The sequence below is a fragment of the Amphiura filiformis genome, chromosome 11 (genome assembly GCF_039555335.1).
Source record: "Amphiura filiformis chromosome 11, Afil_fr2py, whole genome shotgun sequence".
NCBI classification, from domain to species: Eukaryota; Metazoa; Echinodermata; class Ophiuroidea; order Amphilepidida; family Amphiuridae; genus Amphiura; species Amphiura filiformis.
In genome coordinates, this window is record NC_092638.1 from 25,208,690 (window position 1) to 25,231,874 (window position 23,185).

The 23,185-nt window shown below is 36.1% G+C and overlaps 1 protein-coding gene and 1 long non-coding RNA gene across 2 annotated transcripts in view; both read right to left on the bottom strand.

Annotated features, from left to right (window-relative positions):
* LOC140164625 (uncharacterized) overlaps positions 1 to 23,185 on the bottom strand; it is a 288,651-nt gene that overhangs the window by 904 nt on the left and 264,562 nt on the right. The gene's annotated exons all lie outside the window — the stretch shown is intronic.
* Positions 12 to 22,452, bottom strand: LOC140164623 (mitochondrial import receptor subunit TOM22 homolog). Its single transcript, XM_072187959.1, has 3 exons — positions 22,294 to 22,452; positions 4,370 to 4,612; positions 12 to 4,000 (listed from the first exon to the last, which is right to left on the bottom strand). Exons 1-3 carry the CDS (start codon positions 22,348 to 22,350, stop codon positions 3,923 to 3,925), a joined length of 378 nt encoding a protein of 125 aa, XP_072044060.1. The 5' UTR covers positions 22,351 to 22,452; the 3' UTR covers positions 12 to 3,922.

Below are 23,185 nucleotides of genomic sequence, written 5' to 3' on the forward strand. Positions count from 1 at the left end.
ACCATTTGCTTGTTTTTTTGTTTTCTTATAATCATTAACATTTATTTTCTATGGCAGTACGTAAGCATACATAATAGGTCAACTAAAAGTATAAATATTATGACGCTGCCGTGGCACACAAAAAGTTTTGTTACACTTAAAAAAAGCACACCAATCAGGCATGAACATTTTCAGGTTTACGCCTAAATTCAGGCTTTTTTGGGGTCCAAATTTCCACACTTTCTTTTAATTTCAGCCCATTTTGTGGCCTTTTAGTCTAAGTTTTCAGGCTTTTTCAAACCTTTCAGGATTTTTCATGGATGATCATTCTCATGCCTGTACCAATAGCAAATACATTGCAAAGAGTATTCCCTTTTTTATGTAAATGATTATCTTAATCAAATCAATTCATATTGAATTGCACCTAACAATTTCACAAACATTAGACCTACCCAATGTTCATTAAGTGTTAATTTCTTCTAAACATAATTGCCTCTTGATCTCTCTTGATTTAAGGGGGTACTACACCCCTGGCCAATTTTGTGCCTATTTTTGCATTTTTCTCAAAAATTGTATCGCATTGGTGACAAGTAAGATATGTATATTATAGGGGCAAGGACTACAACTATGCACTGAAAATTTTATTTCAGCACAGACAACAGTTGTGGAGTTACAGTCAAAAATGAGGAAACCCAATATTTGATCAAAATCAATAACTACTTGTCTTGAGTCACTGAAATTTCAGTGTAATAATTGGATTCCTTATTGCCCCTATAATATACATAACTTTTGTTACCAGTGTTTTCTTAATTAGTTTGTGAGAAAAATGCAAAAATAGTCACAAATTTATCAAGGGGTGTAGTACCACCTTAAGTATAAAAATGCTTATTGTGTGCAGTTTAGTATGATTTAAAAGTTCATGTTGATTCAAATCCCAAATTGGTAGCTCCCATTACAATGCATGTCAATATGCAACTGATTAACATGTACATGTCTTCCAATGACTGCTGTGACCCATCATCAGCAGCTATGAGCTACATCAACAATACTGTGCTGCTGTGCACCATATTAGATTTTTTGAGGTTACATGGATGTCTTTTAACCACTGAGCCATCAAAATGCAATATCAGCAAGTGTCCTTGGCGTTCTCAGATAATTGCGCAAGGATTGATCGGATAGTAGTGATCGGATAATAAATCTGTTATTAAAACTGTAAAAAACATTCATCACCTGAGCAGAACAGCAATGATGATAATAACTTTACTTCAAAATTATGATTTCCTAATTACATGTAGATAACCATCAAAAGACGCACTGTTATTAGAGTAAATATGTGCCCTGCTTGCAAAAATGATTGTAAAGTCGCCAGGGCACTTCAGAAGATACATGTACAGTTCACTAACCATGGCAAAATTCAATAGAAAACAAACACAAATTCTGGAGAAGATAATATTATTGACATGCAAGGAGCAACCCTAGCATGTTGGGTATGATTATGAAGTAAGGAATTCAAATTATTATAGTGTTAAGAAAATAATGTTAAAGAACTACCAAAAACGACACACAGTGTTACACATGAATTATCTTGGTTTCTATAGCACACTAATACATTAAAATACATAACAGCTATATACTTATGATATTGCTATAGTTACTGTCATGAGTATTCACAGGTAGACTTTATCAGTAAAGATAATATCAAAACTTCTTTATCAGCTATAGAGGGCCGGGTTTGACAACACTAAGTTAAATCAACTTGCGGAAGTCAAGTAATGATATTTGCAATGTTGCAGCAATACAAGTAACAAATTCATTAAGACTGCTTCAAAGTACTTTGCAACTCACATACTCAACTGCATGGGATAAATGAGACAACTGCATTGCCTGTGATTACCAAAACCACATATATTTTCCATTATATTGGCTGAAAAAAGGTTACAGTTCATATGCACCAGGGGTAGCGCTAGAACAATGTACTCCAGAGTCCATAGGGACCCTTGAACTTGCAGAAAATGTGAAAGTAGGGGGTCCATAGTAGAGTTTGGTGAGTCAGAGTTGCAGAAATGCAGCATGAATAATGTCTGCAGTAGCACTAGATTGAAAAGCTGGGGGTCTAAAGGAACCCCTGAACTTGCAGAAAATTTAAAAATAGAAGGACCCCAAAATGCAGCCTAGCGCTACCCCTGATATGCACAAAACGTATGCACAAAGTTAGACCAGATCTAGCTTTAGACCTAGTCTAACTATGAAGATTAGAATGAACGATTTTAGTATCATTTACCCTATCCTATATTATTGTAGATCATGTAAGGGTAAATACATGCAGCTTAATATTAGATGGCAGCAGTTTAACTTTTTGACTTTGCTAGGAGTATAAACGAAGAAAAGAGTAAAATGATTCCTCCCCAAGTCTACCCTCCATAGTAAGATCAGGTCTAATGTTAGACCTGATCTAACTTGTTTTGTGCATATGGACCTAATTATTAATAGATATTGATCAAAGATGTCAGTCAGTATTGTCAAAAAATCCTGAAATGACCGAAAACATACCTTTGCCTACATCTTCTAAACAGATCCTCTGAGGAAAACTTGTAAACTGAAATCAGGCAATTTCCTACAGACTGACATCTCTGTGTTTTAAATGAATCTGAGCCAGAGTGAGCCTTGTCTATCCATTTTAGTCGAAATGTAATAAAAGAATGACATTTGGCCACAAAACGGAACTTGTTTAATCATATGTGATGCGATCAAGCAAAATCAGTCGGAACTCGGAAATATTGATTTTGAGATATATAGCCAAACAAAGGAATTATTTCCTTTTGTTTCCATTTGTTTTGGAAACTCCTTAATTACTCCTATCTTTGGAACTGGTTGTTTAATTTAAATAGGGTTTTCTGCAAAATGCAGCTTTGCAAATGTTTTTTACTCACATATATAAGAAACTGAAAATGTATTATTTCCGAGTTCCGACTGATTTTGGTTGATCACATCACATATTACCAACACATGTTCCAACGTATTAATATAAAGTTGATTTTCAACTTCTGCCATATAGAAAAAAACACCTGAAGTCAGTATCTCACATCTCTGTACATAATGCACACCATCCATTAATTGTTCCAAATTTGATGCACTTGTGCTAAAAACCTGTCCTGCTGAACTGGAAGTCTGAACACCTGCCCAAATCAGAATTCTATTGATTTTCAGCCTTTTCCCTTCACATTACATCTACTTTTTTTTATAGTTTTGAGTGCAGAATAAACAATACTATAAATGGACTGATAATAGTATAATATACAAGCGGGAGTGAAATGCATTTTACATTGTACTGTTAGTACATGTAATGCATGATTCCATGTCAATGAACACATGGCTAATGTATCCTTCACATACCAACTTGTATTGTCAATAAAAGAATCCAGCTGCATTCAAAAATAAAATCATCATTTGCATATTATCATTAAAATCTATCATCAAACTAATAATTTGATTCAAACTAAAATCAGTAAAGGGCTATCTAGTTGAAATCTGTACACCCTCTATTGAAGACATGACCTTAGTCTCCCACACAGAGAGTGTGGATTTAAATGTGGAAATTCACTCTCCCTATGTGGAGATTAAGGTCATTTCTTCTATTCGCTGGCATAGAGTGCATGTTAGAATATGATCGTTACTAGGTCAACTGGCTCACGCTTTTTTTTGTTATGAACCACTGATCGAAATGATCACAACAGGTGTATGAGCCCAGGCTTAAACCAGTAACCAATGGTTACTAATGTGCACTACGGCAGCGAATCGAGGGTATGTATTTCAACAGGAATAGCCCAATAATGAAGGGAAAAGTTATTCTTATTCAGGCAGAGAAATCACAGAGTCAACTCTAGTCAGCATTTCCTTGGTGTCAAGTTATCAAGTTCATTTTGCTGAAACTGTGGAAGTCCCATTATCTTGCTCCTGGTACCGGGGGTGCCATTCCTATACCTGCAGGTCCTGCTGATGCTGCATTGGGTCCCAATAAAATCTGAAAAGAAACAAAAGGGACAAAAACTCATCAGATGGAATAAAAGCAAATAAAAAAATCACAATGTATGCCATGACTTTAAACTTTAAATTTAATATTTAGCCTTTTCTCCCTTTTGAAACAACTCAAGAAGAAATTGTTCATCAGAGCAATCAATATCATACAAGTTAGGCCCTTGAAATTCGATTTCCTGTTTCCAGTCCCCCACACGTGTTACGAAATTTTGCCAGCCTTTGTGACCAACAATCCGAAAAAAAAATCATTATTGTAAAATTGTACTTCAGCATATTTTTTTCTAAATATTTTACTATTTTAGTGTTCTTCGAAGTGAAAAACGAGCTGCTTCATTGGACAGAAAAGCACAATTACCTGTCTCTGTTTCTGTAGCTGGGCTTGTTCCATTTGAGCCATTTCTGTTTCAAATATTACGGGTAACATTAGCACTATAAACGATGTACTAACAATCCATGTAGTACTGCGTCCAAAGTCAAATGCTTTCTTTAGCCCTAGCACCGAGTATTCAAAGGCTGTTGCTGTTTTACTACGGACGCCCTCTGGGAACATCTCTGCGAGACCGACAAGTCTCTCCGCCAAGGTCTCATCTTCATAATCCTGTGCATAGGAAAACAAAAATTTGAATATATTTGCATAAATTAAGGCAAAAAACAATTAAATGAAGGTTCATACATTACACATAGACTTCTCCGTAGCCCATTTTGCATGCTCTGGCTATTACATTTTGACGCATAAAACGCTGATAATTTGTAGTGAAAAAGGAAAATCATGTTCTTTAGTACCGTACTGAATTTGTGCTATTATTTTGATGAAATAAGAATCACAAAATGTTCTGGTATACATTGTAGTATTAACTTGGTTCATTCATATATTTTCGTGACTAAACGATTGTTTATGCCCGAGGGCTTTAGCCAGGGCATAAACAATGTTTAGTCATGAAAATATACATGACTAGATTTTGCGGTTCTCGGTCGGGCGCTTCTCGTGATAGGCCTACAATGTATTTCTAATTACCCAAACCCGTTACCCAATACCTGCCCTGACTTTTTTAAATACTATGAAATGCGTCTCTCAATGATTACAAAATGTAAGACCCAACTTGACACAACTTAATCAACTCTGTTTGTTTTATAGGTGTGATGCTTACTTCGGTAGTTCCGTGGTCCTACCCATAATCTGGAAACCCATCATTCGCCTCTTCCAAGCCCTGCCCTGTTAGAAACCGAAATTAGTATCTGGACGTGGACCGTTACTAAAGTAATGAAATCAATCGCGAGAAACGTGAACGCAAAAACGGTTATAGGCCTTACCAGTTACCACAATGGATAATTTTTATGTTAACCATAAATAGTCATGTTCTGCTGAAATAGGCCTAGATGCATGTGTTTGGTGTGTGCACGTGTTCGGTATTGAAATATGTGTTGAAAATATAATTATTAGTCCGATGAGATGCACCTGTTATTTAGTCACACTGTAATGCTTTTCCGATCGCGCACTGTACTCCGCGACACTCCCGTTATACTCTGCGATAGCGCATCATGCGAAAGCACGCCGATAGTGCACACGTGAACGCGATAGCGCCAGCGGACAGAGGGATGGACGGACGGACACGCCGTAATTAGTATTAAGATGTCTATGCAACATTCTGCTTGCTGTTATTTGCCTCCACACCATCATTTTAGACTAAAAACTACCAGTCCATGATCCATCGCTATTGTGAGAAAACGTTGACTTGCTCAGTCCATCGTGCTTGGACGCGCGTGAATATCGCATACATCACTCACTCAATTAGCTTGCGAGAAAATTATAAAAAGGCGAAGGGCACAGAGGGTACCTGCTTCCAGTAATAGCCTTGTTATAAAACTTTAACCTTGCTTTAAAAATTAGAAAATCTTCTGCTGAGAAATTCTAAATTATATACTAACAGCTTATATAGTGAAACCTTATCTTGGTTTCTAAAAAGAAATATCTATACATAACCAAAGTCATACTTTTTGGTTTATAATATTCAAAACTATGAATATTGAAATATCATTAATAACATTCAAAACTATGAATATTGAAAGATTATATACCAATCATATCGGTCTTTTGTGAAGTTTTGGTGGCTCTGAAAAGAGCCGTTCATTCTGCGGTTCAAAAACCTTTTTTGTCTCTTTTGTAGAAACTATAGAGTCCTTTTCTTGGACTCGAGTATGATATCAAGTCCAGACTAGGACCTGATACCGAATAATGAAACCTGACTAGGTTTCAATATTGAGGATGGTGACTGTGAGTCCTCTCCTGGACTCTGAATTTGATATCGAGTCCTGACTAGGACCCGATACAGAATGACGTTTCTTACTGAAAACATCGCTATTTATCATATATCTGCTGCACACTCATTGGTCGATAAACCGGGATACCTGATTGGACGGTTAGATTTGGCCAATCGCGGAGCTCGCTAAAATGGCCAATCATAGACGCTGCTGTTTTTCTCGCCGTTTCTCGTTTATCTACGTAGAATCGGCTAACATCTTAGCATCATTTTCAATGGTAGGCTTACCATTCATATATAAAACCTTTTTTGCTGCGGTTTTCATTAATTACTACGACATTCAGAACTTTGAATATCTTAAATTAAAACGCCCTTACCAAAATAGAGAAACCTATACTTAGTGCGTAAACACTACATCACTTTAAAACATGTATAGGCCTGCATGTTTTTAAACTTAAAAACACTATAAATTATTCTTATTATAAGTAATAACTATTACTTATATAGATATAAATATCCATGCCGACCGGCTTGGATAAAAAAGCATACAGTTAGCATGAATATCGCATACATCACTCACTCAATTAGCTTGCGAGAATTGGCGTGTAATATCCTACTCGCAAGCGTCCATCACGTCCATCAGTTTTCGCGCGGCTTGTTTACGACAACCTGTATTCACCTGTTCTTCGGGCTCTGGAAATAGGGCTGTTGCCCTGTGATGCCCGCCCAATTTCATCCTATTATTCACTGCATGATAACTTAGGTATGCCATGGCATGGAAATTTACTTTAATTGGAGACTTGTTGCCAGAGACATCCAACTCCAAATGTAAATCTGTTGAACTTCTTGTCTAGGGCTTTATCCACTGCTGTCTTGAAGCAATTCATTGTTGGAGCTTTTACTGTCTCCTTCAGCAGGTCATTCCAGGTATTTACTACTCTGTTGGAGAAGTGCTGCTTCATGGTTTTGAGACTATGATCTCTGGTCACCGACGTGTGGCTTGTCATTTCAAACAGGGCTTCTTTGTCTACATCATTGATCCCATGCCCCTTATTTTACTTGATAATAAAGCAGATGTAAATCTGTGCCATTTTGTGCCACTGAAAACATCATTTTTGGAGAAAATGATGAATAAAACCAAAATGAATCGTTTTCAGATGCTCTAGTTTGCATTGACAACAGATTCAATGCTTTAATAGGAAGCAGAATGCAACATTGACTTCACTTTTGAATATTTTTTTCTGTGAGATATGCCTTGGTGAAAATCACCGTTTTGGTCAAAAAAGGGGCATTTTTGGGAACAAATTCTATTTTGACCCAAAATTCATCTTCTGACAAAAGGAAACATGGTTTGACAAAAACTTTCATCCTTTTCACATAACAATTCCAGTTTACTTATTTGCTGGGAGAAAGCACTTTTTTGTTATCGCTTGGGAAAAATCATTGTTTTTGCCTAAAATGGGCCCAAAATGGCCGAAAAATGGCAAAATTTGACCAAAATTAGCACAAAAATCACATTTTTACCGTGCCTTAAAAATTGAATTTTCATACAAAATTTCACAGATGTGTTGGAAATGATAACATACATATTATTCAACAAAAATTAGATAAAATTACAATGAAAACAAAAAATTGACAGGGGGGAACAAAATTATCAAGTCCCTCCATGCACTCCTACAGTGACAGTGTATCTTATCAGAGCTGCAGAGACAGAGATGGCCCAATGTTCCGACAGTAATTTCGTCATAACTTCACTTAGCAATACAGTAGAAGATTGGTTTTGGTGTCAAATTGTTTCTGAGAAGTTCTCTCTTCCAATAAACAACAATTCATGTTAATAGAATTAATTTGAAATTTTTATGCCTGTCCCTAACAATGATGGAATGGACATTCAATACATACATGACATATCATATCATATGTCATCATGTAGGTAACCCAGGCAAACCTTAGTTAACACGTTTGCTAGTCAGTCAAATTCGCCGACAATGTCAATGCATATTTACATAGAAATTTAAAACAACTGTTCGAAGAAGGAAACATACATAAATATGTTTTCTATACTTCACTTGACCCAAATATATGATTTTTTATGGTGATAAGTCACTCGCACATGGAATTTTAGAGGGATTTGGATAGCAGTTCCATTAAAAAAAAGCTGTTATCATAAGGCTAATGGAACTCGAATGTTAGTTTCCTATTGACCTCCCGCATCACTTTTTCAATTTGACCAAAACTTTCATTATTTTCATAAAAAAAGTCAATTATCTGAACATTGAAATGGAAATAATCAAAATTGAAACTATCAAAATGTCTGACATCCCCTGCTGATCATAATCAGCACTTTTTCTTAGTTGTAGGGGTAGAGGATGTAGTAAATAATGGAAATTTAAGGATTACCTCATCATGTTTCTAGTGATTACAAAATTGCTAATTTCTTTTCATTTTTATGAAAACAAATTCAAATCTTTTCTCAATCTGTTGCAAAATGTCTGTAAAGATGATCTAAGCATTAATACCTGTTTTGAGATGGTCTTTCATCAACAATATATACTTTGGTACTGGTGGGGTACCTAAATTTGGAGAAAGCTGTTCATAAAATCATTGATTTTGTTGACATAATGGATAATGAAAAGAGACCAAATAATGAATAATGAAATAGCGACCTCGTCCTTTTTTTTAAACATCCAATCAGAAACTAATAATCGAGTTCCATTGGCCTAATGAAATTAAGATCTAGAAACACCTAGTCCGAATAATCAGACCCAGAACAAATTATTAATTTCTGACATTATCGTACTGGGTCTGAACTGTTTTCATTCAAATCTTGATGGCAAATTGGACATGAATAGAAGCACATGGTGCTACTTCACAGTTTTTAATCCCCTATTCATGTTGCGTGAATCACTGATTTAGTCTCTATTGTGGACCATCCTTTTGATACTTGAGTATTTGGACAAGCGGAACAGGTTTGAGAGGCCCCTTTGTCTACCTCTCTGTTTGTAAACAAGCGAGGAGGTCGATATTGTTCTCCGCGGCGTATAGCGTAATAGTACGGCACTGGAAACACCCCCGAAATGTCGTTTTGGGGAATTTTGCTAGCTGAAACTTTTTGATGAAAGTCAATCTTTGACAAGATGTAACTTTGCTACGGAAAGTGCTATGAAAAATGGTTTTCAGTTTTGGCTTTGTTTACTCAAGGGCTTTAATTTGATATATAAAATGAATACAGGACACTTCGCCCACAATGCACTTCGCCTACATGCCATTTCGCCTCGTGCCATCTAAGCCCCTAATTAGCTATTGCGGCAATGCAACGCAATGGCATTGTGGATGTATACGATCGATGTGCACAGGATGTGTGTGTATTCAGATCGTACTATCAATGATGTATTCATTAAATCGCCCCCATTGAATGGACGAGAATATAGTGACCACGTCCTATTGTAGTCTTGAGAATAGCCCGGTGTCGATAGGTGATGATTGTTTTTGATGATGGTGCTGTGGTGATTTGAAGTTGAGAAGTATAGTTGTATTTCTCCCTCACCTAATTTAGCTATAGCGGCAATTAGAATAGTAGCTCAGTATTGCGTTTCCGAAATAAGGAAAGTATAGCGCATCAAAATTTAATAGGCCTACGTTTCCCTCTGATTACCGTTTTTTAATAGTCTTTTGGACTTTTGCATGTTTTCTTTATTGGGTAATTTGTAATATTCTTCTTTTATATTTCGTAATGTTTTTTAGTGTTTGGCTTTGTTGTTGTTATTGGTTCTTGCTATAATTTGTTTGTTTAATGTTTATTTGTTTTTCTTCGTTTGGATATATCAGAGCTTTGTCTGAGTGGGTTTTTGGTTCATATATTTTCAATTTAGTTTTTTCCTTTAATTAGTGTATTGTTGTTTATGCTTTTCTTTGTTTGGAATAGGTCTATGGCTTTTTGCTTGTTTTTGTTACGTTTCTAGTTATATTTTGGCTCGTTTTGGTTTGGTTATCCTTTTCTTTATTTTGTAATGTTTTTAGCCTCTGTGCTATATAATAAAATTTGGTACGATCGTATTGTTTTTTGTATATTATGCGTTTTTGTTTCTTTTATTTTGTCTGTATCAATTAATATTATGTCTGTCTATATTTTGTACTGTTTCCTTTTGATTTTGTTTATTTGGTATTGTTTTCTGACATGTTTGGGGGTTGGGCTTTTTTTTGCCCTATTTTTGTTTTTCCATTTTTATGTTTTTCTTTTTTCTTTTTTTTTTTTTGCGTATGCTTTTCTTTGGTCTTGCTTTCTTTTTGATTTACATGTAGGCCTTTTTGTTCTATTTTTATGTTTGTTTTTCTACTTTTTGTTATGTGTTATGTTATTGTTTTGTTGAATTCGTTTTGCTATGTGGTTCTACTTTTATAAAAAATTATTTTTAGTCACAATTTTGTTTTACTTTTATTCGCCTCTTTTATTTGGTCGGATATTATGTTTTACTGCATGTGTTCTTAAGGTTTTACCGTCATCACCCGATTCGACTTGACTATTGCGCCTGTTTTCAACGCGTATGCGTACTCAGCGTCGTGCTTTCGGCGTTGCGTTGCAGACATCGCAGAAAACGATGCGTGTTATGCGTGTCAATGCTATTTTTACGCACCGGCGATAACTAGGGCCACAAAATAAAGAAAACAATGTTTGCTGAGCGAAAAAAACTACCCACACAGAATCAGGGTATTTTTTTTTAACATTAGGCCTAAACAAGTGTTGGTTAAATTGGTTAATTCGTTTTAATAATATTTTGGCCTAAATGTTGGGTAAGCACTATATTATAGGCCTATTAAAGGTTATGTTTGAAGAACGTTTCATAACCATGATAACGAAACACACCACAACAAAATTAAAAACATGTTGTGAAAATGTTATTGCAGACATATATTATTTTGGCAACATTGTCCCAAATTAGAATATATTTTGCAGCATGTGTTCAATGTTTTTGATTGTTATTTTAAAAATGTTTTAAGCATTTTGTGTTAATGGGTCAAGACCTACCACGTGCACTGAATTCATAATGCATGCGATATAGACAACACCATCAAAACTATTCCGTTTCAAAAGTTAAATTATGATATCATAATTAGCCAAACGTTTTTCTACACCAAAAAAGGTTTTCCTCTCGGTAAACGGCACTATGCATGCTAAGTAGGCCTATGCCTATAATAATTGTAGGCCTATTATAGTCAAACACTTCCGCCCATGGTGTCAAACGCTTCGCTTTAACATGTTTAAAATAAAATAATCCTCTTTTTGGTCATGCGAGTCAGGAGAACATAAAGCTGAAAATTCCTCACTTTGTGTAACTTAATAACATCTTTGCAGAATGGCTGTCTTTCTTACACCTGTTTGTGACCAAAATACACCAAATTAGAATTAGGCTAAGAATTTTAAGGCTTGATTTATAAGTCTTTTAGTCGACATCATCATATTGTTCCTGGACACTTCTTAGCCTAAGAAGTATCTTAGGTAACTTTTTTTACAGTGAAAACTTTCCTGCGTAAACAGACAATTCCTTTTTTTTGGCCATATGCGTAACGAACGCTGATCCGGCATCAGATCGCGCTTGTATACCAACGCGTTGGTACGCACCAAAATATCCATGTACGCAATTAAGGTTTTACCGTCGTCACCCGATTCGACTTGACTATTGCGCCTGTTTTGCGCGTAGCGTACTGCGTCATGCTCGGCGTTGCGTTGCAGATATCGCAGAGAACGATGCGTGTAGTGTGCGTGTCTATGCTATTTTTGCGCCCGGCGATAACTAGGGCCACAAAATAAAAGAAAACAATGTTTGCTGAGCGCAATAAAAAGTGGCCGCGTCTAATATATTTTAATATATTAGAAGCGGCCACTTTTACATTTAAAAATGCAACATGTACAAACCAAATGCCAGCGTGCTTCCACTGATAACAGGCCTACGACAGTAGTGTCCAATAGATGGTATGAAGTATGATAGCCTTAGGCCTACCCACACAGAATCAGTGTGTGTGTTTTTTAACATTAGGCCTAAACGAGTGTTGGTTAAATTGATTAATTCGTTTTAATAATATTTTGGCCTAAATGTTGGGTAGGAGGGGCCTAAGCACTATATTATCATGATTATAGGCCTACTAAAGGTTATACGGCGTTTGTAGAACGTTTCATACACTACAACAAAATTAAAAACATGTTGTGAAAATATTATTGTAGACATATATTATTTTGACAACATTGTTCCAATTTAGAATATATTTTGCAGCAAGTGTTCAATGTTTTTGATTATTATTTGAAAAATGTTTTAAAAGTTTATAATCCAACATTTAAATGTTTAAAGCATTTTGTGTTATTGGGTAAAGACCTACACTCTAAATTTCAAGGATTTAAAATAAATCCCAAGGGACTGTGATTAGGGACCAATCAAGTGTTAGATTTAAAATTAAATCTTTAAGATTTAAAATTAAATCTTTAAGATTTAAAATTAAATCTTTAAGATTTAAAATTAAATCTTTAAGATTTAAAATTCAAATCTATAAGATTAATTTTAAATCTAAAATTGATTGGTCCCTAACTACAGTCTTAAGGATTTATTTTTAAATCCTTGTAATTTAGAGTGTACTACGTGCACTGAATTCATAATGCATGCGATATAGACAACACCATCAAAACTATTCAGTTTTAAAAAAGGGTCATACATTTACAAAAATGATATCATAATTGGCCAAACGTTTTTCTACAGCTATAGGAAACCCAGTGTTTAACTTCGCTTTAATTGAACTGCAACCATTGATATGATATGAATCCACCTCGAGATAATCCAGGCTATAGTTTTTGTTTTCCTCTCGGTAAACGGCACTAAGCATGCTAAGTAGGCCTATACCTAGGCCTATGATAAGTGTAGGCCTATTATAGTCAAACACTTCCGCCCATGGTGTCAAACACTTCTCTTTAACATGTTTAATAAATCCTCTTTTTGGCCATTAGCTGAAAATTCCTCACTTTGTGTAACTTGATAACTCTTTGGCCCAATATCTTTGCAGAATGGGAGTCTTTCTTACACCCGTTTGTGACCAAAATACACCAAATTAGTATTAGGCTAAGAATTTTAAGGCTTCATTTAGTCTTTTATAGTCGACATCATTATAATTGGACACTTCTTAGCCTAAGAAGTATCTTAGGTAACTTTTTTTTTACAGTGAAACTTTCCTGCGTAAACAGACAATTCCTTTTTGTGTCCATATGCGTAAACGAATGCTTATCCGGCATCAGATCGCCCTTGTATACCAACGCGTTGGTACGCACCAAAATATCCATCTACGCAATTAACTACGCATGGTGTCGCAGAAAAATGCTTTTTGACCTATTTTGGTCAATTTACGCTAAAACAAGGTCCGGTACCCCCAATTTTTTTTATGCGATTTTACAGAGCTTTTTCTTTTTCATAACATATATAAAATTAAAAAATTTTGTCTCGACAATTTTTTTTATACAATGCAAAAGGTGGTATATTTTGTGAAAATTGCTGATTTTGCCATTGAAGTGTACAGAGATTTTTGGAAATGTACACCTCTTTTAAAACGGCTGTAGCTCAAAAGTGAGGTCCGGCACCCCCTGTTTTTTTTCCTGATTTATTATCTACACATATTAATGTACAAAATATGTCAATTTAAAAAAATTTCGTCGATAGGTTTATGGGTTGGGTCCAAGTTGGTCTTTTATAATTTTCCTTTAGATCCCGCCCGATAATAATATGATCGGCAAGCTAATACACAGATTGTAGGCGCTGGAATGAAATACCAATTTTCTTCGTTTGTTTGGCTCGCAATTAAAAGGGGATAATGCGATCAGTACGAGCTAATATATAAGAGCTATCAGCGAAAACTATCATTTAAATAGGAAGCTATTTTTTATGCAAATCACACATTATTGAAGGACCACTTCGTATGAAATGAGAATGTTTTGTGTAAGAAAATAATGTAACAAAGAAAATTAGTAATTACATAAATATAACATATTATTGTCTTTCTCGTGCATACCACGGACAAACAAAGTATAAAACAAATTTTAAAATATGCATAATATTGTACTAGTCATATATTATAATGTTAGAGATGCTTTTGTATTTGTGTTGTGTATGTTGTTTTTTATTCTTTCTATCTTTTTTCTCAAGTTATTTGTCTTTTGTCCTGTTTAATATAAAAGCAAAATGAATAATAATAATAAAAAAAGGACCACTTCATATAACTTCCAAATCTGGGAGTTTGATAAACCTAGATTTGGAAGATACGTGAGGCCTATGTCATGTGCACTTTATTACGTGCATGTCGTATAATTTATCTGGTGTTGAAACTTTATAAAACAAACTGATAATGATGATTTATATGTTTAAGCTAGTATTCTATGAGTGTCGTAGCCTACTCATGCAATGCTATTATTTAACCGTCTAAGCTTTTTGACAGTCGGACGAGTAGGACCTTTTTTTTTCTTTATAGTTACCAAACTATGCTTAGCTCAGAATATATGATCACTACTAGTATCTCACATGGTGTAAGAAAGACCATGAAGACGAACTGGTGAAAGTTCCTTTTCGGGTGGGCGGTTAGTGGACTTTCACAGTTTATCTTCCTTTACTGGCGAGAACTACTCTTTGACCGTTCCTCATCAGGGATTTCCCTTTTAACAAAGGAGCACCTGCGCATATGATGTCACTGTTGGCAGGGCACCCTTTTTAAAGGGTGCCACTTGGAAATTTGGAAAATCCTTAAAAGGGTGGGGGTTTAAACTTTGTTGGTAAAAAGGGAGGATTGATATAAAGGGTGGGAGTAAAATAAAAAGGGTGGGAGTGCCAGCTTGCAATATATATTTATTGAATGATAAAATAACCACAAGAATAAGTGCCAAACCACTGCCAGCAAAACATATCGCAAGATAAAATTATATTTGATGCATGTGCATTTGGTGCAGAATTCGGCGTACTTGATTTACTTCAAACCAAATTGCCTGTGACTTCATCAATGTATACAAATAGGGGAAAAAAGCAAAAAGTGGTGGGGGTCAAGGATTTTCAGTATAAAAGGTGCCTCAGTAAAAAGCGTGGGGGTCAGGAACTTTCAATATAAATGGTGCCTCAATAAAAAGGGTGGGGGTAAAATAAAAAGGGTGGGGGTCAAACCCCACTGCCAAGTATGGATGTAGCATAAACACCGTCAGCATGATCTGACTCGTTATACGCAATTGCTTTGGCTTCAAGTATTTAGCATGTATCCTATATAATATATTTATTTGATTCAAATGCAAGTAAGGCTTTAGGTATTTTAGTGTCAGCTCAAACCAAAGTCAGCAAGTTTGAATTATTTATGTATATGGTATGACATGACCATTGACAATACAATAACGTATCAAAGGGGAAAAAAGAATTAGGCCTAGGCCTCAAGAAAGAACAGGATTGAATAAAGAAAAATTAAGGACATAAGGAAAGAAATACTTTGGTCATATGCTTGAAGTAGGAAACCGGGTTAACAATCTAATCGGTATTCGTTTATAGTTTGAACCAAGTGATTACCGACGGAGTACAAAACAAGCATAATTGGACGGAAAAGAGGAAAAAATGATTATAATGGGTGTACTGAAATGACATGTGAAAGACTAAGCTAAAACTAAAAGACCTACGCATTTACAGCTGCAAGTGTTACGTTTCTCTACGCACATGTATATAGATGGTCGTCTCATGATGGAAGGGCCTTTTGATGACCAATGCTCAAAGTCTATTCGGGCCTTCCCGGAGTCCTTCTTTCTTAAATTTCTTGGTGACAAGCTCAAAGTCGAATCCTTCCCCTTATTTCTTAAGTTTCTCCTAGTATTAATTTAGTGTGCGAAACTGAACTGTCAAGAGCCGGGCCAAGAGATAAAACCATATAGTGTAGGCCTTCGATCGTTTTACATAATACGTTTCAACCCTGATAATGCTGATTTTTGGCATTGTAATGTTTTAACATGTCCACTGAGTATACATTGGAATCAAATTCATTATGTTTGTAAGACATCGGGCTACCCTGGGAAAAAATTTCAAATAAATGGAAACATTTTGTGCAATAAATGTGTTTATTGATATACTGAGCTGTGATTTAATTTGAAACTTCACGTAACTCGTTATTTTCCCCAGATTTGGAAGATGTAGGTTGTTTGGCTTTATATACAGGTATCTCATTTTAAACTTCATATAACTCGTTATTTTTCCTAGATCCTGTTAACACGCGTTCCGCGTCTAGGTCTATCAAATACCATACATGATTTCATTTTAAACTTCATATAACATGTATAAATCATTATTTTGCTCCGTATTTTGCCTGTTCATGTGCGCTTTTACCGTCTACGAATAGGTCTTCCCTATCTAGGCTTATCAAACACCCAGATTTGGAAGCTATAATTACTCGGATGTCGTTTGCATGATCAGGCTGGGCATACACACAATTAACACTTGTCTAAAATAATCCCTTCCTTGTTTCTATTATTATAATTATTATCTACCTTCTTGTATATTATACATATGGGCAATTCCAAGCAAAAGTGGACATGACTCAAAAAAATAAAATTGCCTCTATGTATTTTTTTTAACTTTCATATTATTCCAAACAGATGTAATGTTCAAGTTCTAAACTTTTTCGGTATTTTTCTAACATTTTGTTTAAAAAAATAATTTTTTCGGAGAGTGTATTTTTAGTCGAAAAATCCTGTTCAACTTAGATATTTTCCAAATGGGCCTATTTTATTACACAGGGCACTTTTATTTTTAATTTGATACATTTTATATCTATGAAATATGGTCTTCAAGAAATATCCATCACATTTTGAATAGTCCCCGACAATTGTTTTCTTTCATTGTGTTTTCATAGCACTAAATATGATGTAGCACGAGTTACCGAAAGATGCATTTTTTTATATATTTACAAAATGTTGGCAATTTAATTGATGCCACTTATTATTTTCCTTCTACTAGTAGTGCCTTGAGTAAAAATAGGAAATTAATATACAAAACACTATCCATCACATAATAATGACCCATTAAAAACTGTAGCACGAGTTACCAGTAGCACGAGTTACCGATGTAGCACGAGTTACCATAGCCCACTTCCCCCTGTACCAGCAAAGGTAATGCAATTACCACTTGGCAGCAATAGAGGATCTCCCAACTACATGAATATGCATTTATATGTGACAGCTTTCTAGCATCAGTGTAGCCAGTGGGTTGGGGGAGGGTTAAGGGGGCAGACTGCCCCATGACAAAGTAGAATTAATGCAGTTCGTAATTAAGGTGCCCCCCACACACACACACCCCACCCCCACACACACAAGTGTGTAAATAACATTAACAGAGGTTTGTAAATAAAAAATAATATTGAATATGCAAATAAGCTCATTAATATTCATAAATATGCAAATAACATGACACAAAATTATACAGCACATCAGGCCACCATATCCAACCAAACCGAGTTTGAAGTTGATTGGTTATTGCGATTAAGCTGCAGAGTGGATTAATGAAAATGTAGGCAAAATTTGCAAATAAGCTCATTAATATTCATAAATACATGTATGCAAATAACATAACAAAAAACTACACAGCACATCAATTAAGCCACCATTATCCTATCACCATACCGGTACCAAGTTTGTAGTTACCGTGTTGGAGCTGCACAGTGGATTAGTGAATTTACTTCCCCCGGATAGCAAAACAAAGAAAGAAACAAACAAACAACCAGGCAAGCACACATATGTGTGGGGCCAAAAATTAAAGAGAAAAGTGCCCTCCTAACAGGAAAATGAAAGTAAAAATATGGAAGGCAAAGATAGAGAAAAGATTCAAGGAGCCAGTTTCCACCCCAATCATGTGCAAAAATAGTGTAAATACCAAATTTTTGCACACACCAATAAAGTCCTTTTTTGAGACTTTACTTTGTACAGTCTCTCTAAAAACATGCTACATGTATAGTTTATATCCCATTATTAATACAGGTCTGGTCAAAATGATGCAACCAAAATGTTAGTCCCCCCTAGGATCTCTAGCCTAAGAACCAATCAATTAATACAGGTACTGGAAATCCTGAGATTAACAGCCACAGTGACATTGTTGATACTGAGATTTGTATAGTTCTGAGATTTGTGTAGGAAATTGGTTTGTTGTTGAGTGTAATGATGCTCATTTTCCAGGTGAAGTGATTGAAATCAGGCATATTGTATTTCAGTAATGCACCAAGCAAGAAATCACAGGAAATTGTCTCAACCAAAAGATGACCAAACATTCTATACCTCAGAAAGCAATTTAAAAAAACTCTAGCCGATCATTGTAAATAACCATGAACATTACAAGTTTTGTGAACGAATTTAGGGTCAAATAACCTGGAAATAAAAGTTTTATCAATTGTTGATTGTTCAAGTTAACTATTTAAATTTAAGCCCTAGTATGATGAAATAGCCAAACAGGATGAAGCAAGGCATTTTACTTGAAAGTACATGTATGTAATGCTGGGATGTATGTATGTAATGTGTGTGGTACATTGTACATTGTATGCTGAATGCTGATACATACAAATGTACACTGAATAGTGTTATTTGTACATAGATGGGTTATTTGGGGGGTTATTTGTACATAGATTGAGTTATTTGATCATTACACCAGTTGTTGAGGAATTGTTATCAAAAAAATTTGACATTTAGATGAACAATACCATTTTATATATGACCGGACAAACTGTAGCACGAGTTACCGTAGTACGAGTTACCATGTTTTTGCCAGTCAATGTAAAACTATGAGGGCACAACTTTTTAATGTATACCAAAACAAACCTTATCATAGCAATTACTTCTCATATAATCAATAAGACTTCAGTGTTTTTTGTTTTAGAACACCATCAAAATAAAAATGAGTGATTTTTAAGCACGTCACAGCTCGTAGCACGAGGTACCGATTTTTACAGCTGTCCCATACGTACAAAAGTTGATATCCTGAATTAGCAATACTATGAGGATCTAGCCTTGAATGTTGGGTATTAAAATACAAAAAATAAAGATTCCAATCAAATAAGTTTAAAAGCTGGAGCACAAATTATGTAAAAGGACACCCAAAAGTGTAGCACGAGTTACCATGGAATTGCCCATATGCACATCATATTTCTTTACTGATTTCTAACAAACACCACCGTACGTCAAACAAACAAAAATTCAAATTGGTTTATGCGGCATAAAAGTAACATTTTCAATTTCCGCGCTTCGATTGACTCTTCGAGATGTGTTAGTGAAGGGGTGTGTATGGAGTGGTAGGTGGAGTGTGTGGGGGTGCGTGGACGTAGAGAGAACAAATAAACAAACCAAAGTCATTATAGAATTATAGGAGAACGAAAACAAAACACAGATTCCAGATTCAGTTTTATGCGCGCCTAAGTAACATTTTCTCTTTTCGCGCTTCATTCTTCGAGGTGTGTTCGTGAAGGGGAGTGTGGGGTGGGGTGGGGGTGTGTGTGTGTGCGGGAGTGGGCGTAGAGAGACAAATAAACAAACCAAAGTCAATGAGAAAGATTAGAGAATTACATACAGGAGAAAGAAAACAAAACACAAGTTCAGTTTAATGCGCGCAAAAGTAACATTTTCCATTTCCGCGCTCAATTCTTCGAGTAGGGACTATGTGTGTTAAATATATGAAGGGGGGTGGGTGTGGGGGGGGTATGGTTATACCTAGAGCGTCAAATATCCCATTCCTGCATTAAAAGTACGTGCATGATGATACATTCCAACCCGTGCTGCACTCCAAGAGTAGGCCTGCAAATGTCGGAAACCCGTTCTTAGAAATTCAGCTTCTGGTAGGAGACCGGGTCCACGCTAGTATAATAATATTTTGGTCATAAGGTATTTCGGGGCAAAATTGTGCAATAAATAGGAGTAGGATCCAAAAAGAGGTCTTTCGAGGGCAGTTGCTAACAAATGAAGCCTTTAGGAAGACCCCCAAAAAAAAAAGTTCTTTCTGGGCCTATAAGGGCACGTTAATACTAATAATATTTGACAAAGAATAACCCCAAATTAAAATTTTACCGAAATCGTATTTTAGTATTAACAAACTGTTTCTTCTTGGCGTGCCTCCGATGAGGCCTCGTCATAAGCACAAAACATGGCCCGTATAATTCTCGGGGTCTTAATTAAACTGAGAGCATACTTGACACAGGACTCAGTGTGTATGGCATGCGGCCGCGCGCGGGACCCGGCCTTGTCAAGGAAGGTACATCGGTGTATTCTGGCATTGTTGCGTGCTTGGATCACGATACCATTGATTGAACATAATCACACCCGGCGTTTTTCGTGTAAGTGGTAGCTAATATCCGCCGTTAACACGCGGTGCAAAAATGGGGCATAAGTCACTGCACAGCACCCACAAAATATCTCAAAGCTGCATGCTGCTGGCGTTTGTTTTGCTAGAGCGTGCACATTTGTCTTTGAAAAATTTGGCAAATGTTTTTTTCCCTTAATTGTTTCATTAGGCTATGTCAAAGAAGATCTTCTCTGATTTAATATCTTATATAGGACTGCAAGTTTTAAAAGTTTTGAACATCTCAAACTTTATTTTAAGTGAGTTTGAGCCGGTAAAATGAATGATTCGGTTAATTAAATAAAAATACACAAAACTCATAAGCGCTTTTTTTTTTGGCCATATTTATATAAATTATTAGGCCATACTGGCCATAATTAATTTAACACTAAAAAGTATGAACTTATATGAAGTAAGTAAACATAATTTGTAAAATAAAATAACACATATAATAGGGCCTATAATTGATTATTTTGTTCATGAAAACATACCTGTAAAAATAAAATACATAGGCCTAAGGATTTAACATAAAAATACATTTATAAGGCCTAAATTTCGGACATATTAAATTAATTATTGTTCGTGAAAATATAAGCTAATATAATGTAAAAAGTGATGCCGATGATGGGAAACTTGGAATCAACTTTCATTAATACCCTTATGATTTTGTATCATAATTCAATGGCTTTCCTTCGTCTTCGTGTGCATGAATGCGGACTTACAAGCACAAAACAGTGTTTTAACACGGCCCGCAATTACAAATTTTTGTTTTACTTTTCTACCGTCCTCCAACACGCTGGCAAGTAAAGACTTCCGCGAAAATCGCCGGGTATGACATGGGTAAATCAATGGCACTGTGACCGTATACACGCAACGTATCCAGTATATTCCATTTCGGGCCATTCCGTGGTTTGGCTGGCGGTGTGCAGGCACGCAGGGGACTTGTCAAGCAATCGTCGGCAGCAAATACCAGCGGTGTAAAAAGGCGAAACTTGCACAGCACAGGCCCTGCTCGCTGAAAATGGCCAAAATTTATTTTAAACACTTTAATTATCACGTTATCAAGTTATTAAAAGTAGGCTGAAAGTTTTAACAATCAGACTGCCATGATTTTTCTTTATAATTATCTTCATAAAAATTCACGTATAACACTTTAACACGAACTTATCAAATTATTAAAAATGCATGTTGAAAAAATGCATACACATATATTAAAATATTTAAAAATATTGTTATAATCACATCAGCACGGTGTGTTAAAAACCGAACATAATCTACACCGGGACGCGGACGGTACTAGCTAGGGGCCTCAATTTATAAAATGCACACACACACACCCCAATTTGTTGAATATTTCCGTGCATTCATTGGAACGAATCCTTGATCGTACAGTCTGCTACCAACACAGGAACACACGACCCTTCCGGTCACATCGATCGTCATGATACATCCACAACCGCCATTGCAATGCATTGCATTGCATAGGGGGCGAGATGGCACGTAGGCGAGATGCCGTGTAGGCGAAGTTGCGTGTGGGCGAGGTGTCCTGTTTCCTATAAAATGATGCAGTTTGATGGCAAATTTGAATTCACCTAGGCTACCTACATCATGTTTTCATTCATCAATCATCCTCGAATTTAATCAAACAAATCCCAACTCACATCATCGTCCTCTATTTCGTTTTCGATTGCTCTTGCTGCGATTTCGTCTTCTGCCATTTTAATACTTCTGAACAGTTAACTTTAATAAATTAGATTTTATAACGTAAGCTTATCGACATAAATTTCACATGTCCGTCTCTTTACTGAACTCTGACCTTTTAAATGTTTAGGGCTCCAGAGGGCAGTATTAATCGAAATCTAACAGGCGGCGGGTGGCATGATAGAGAGAGCCGGCAAAACCCATATAGGGTATAATCTTCTTCCACAGCTTCCGTGGTAAACCTTATACAGGGTCAGTCCATATCAAAACAGATTGAGTGTACACCCACCCCGCTCTTGGATTTTGCTCTCCTTTGGCTCAGGGGTACCTTTCATGGACCCCTAGGTGAGGTCACAAGAAAAAAATTCAAATTCAATTTCGTTTCGAATGGCGGGTCATCTAAGTTTGGCGACCTTGACCAAAATTGGGAATTTAAGGGGCTGTGCAATAATTATGAGCCCGGGGGGTGGGGATAAAATTCCCAAACGGCTCGCCAAAAATCGCTTGCCCCCCTCTCGGCCTGCCAAAATCGCTTGCCCCCCCCTCGGCCCGCCAAAAATTCTTTGCCCCCCCCCTTGCGCATGCCAAATTTTTGGGATCCCAATTTACAAACCTTAAATGGTCTATATACCTGTTGCGAGCGCAGCGAGCAGGAAAATTTGCATATTTAAGCGTTTCCGTACTGTTTTCCTAAGCCTTTTTAGAGCGTTTTATTAATAAGGCGCCCCATGAATGTGTGCCAAAAATCGCTTGCCCCCCTCTCAGCTTGCCAAAATTGCTTGCCCCCCCTTTGGCTCGCCAAAAATTTCTTGCCCCCCAATTTTACCCTCCCCAGGGCTCATAATTATTGCA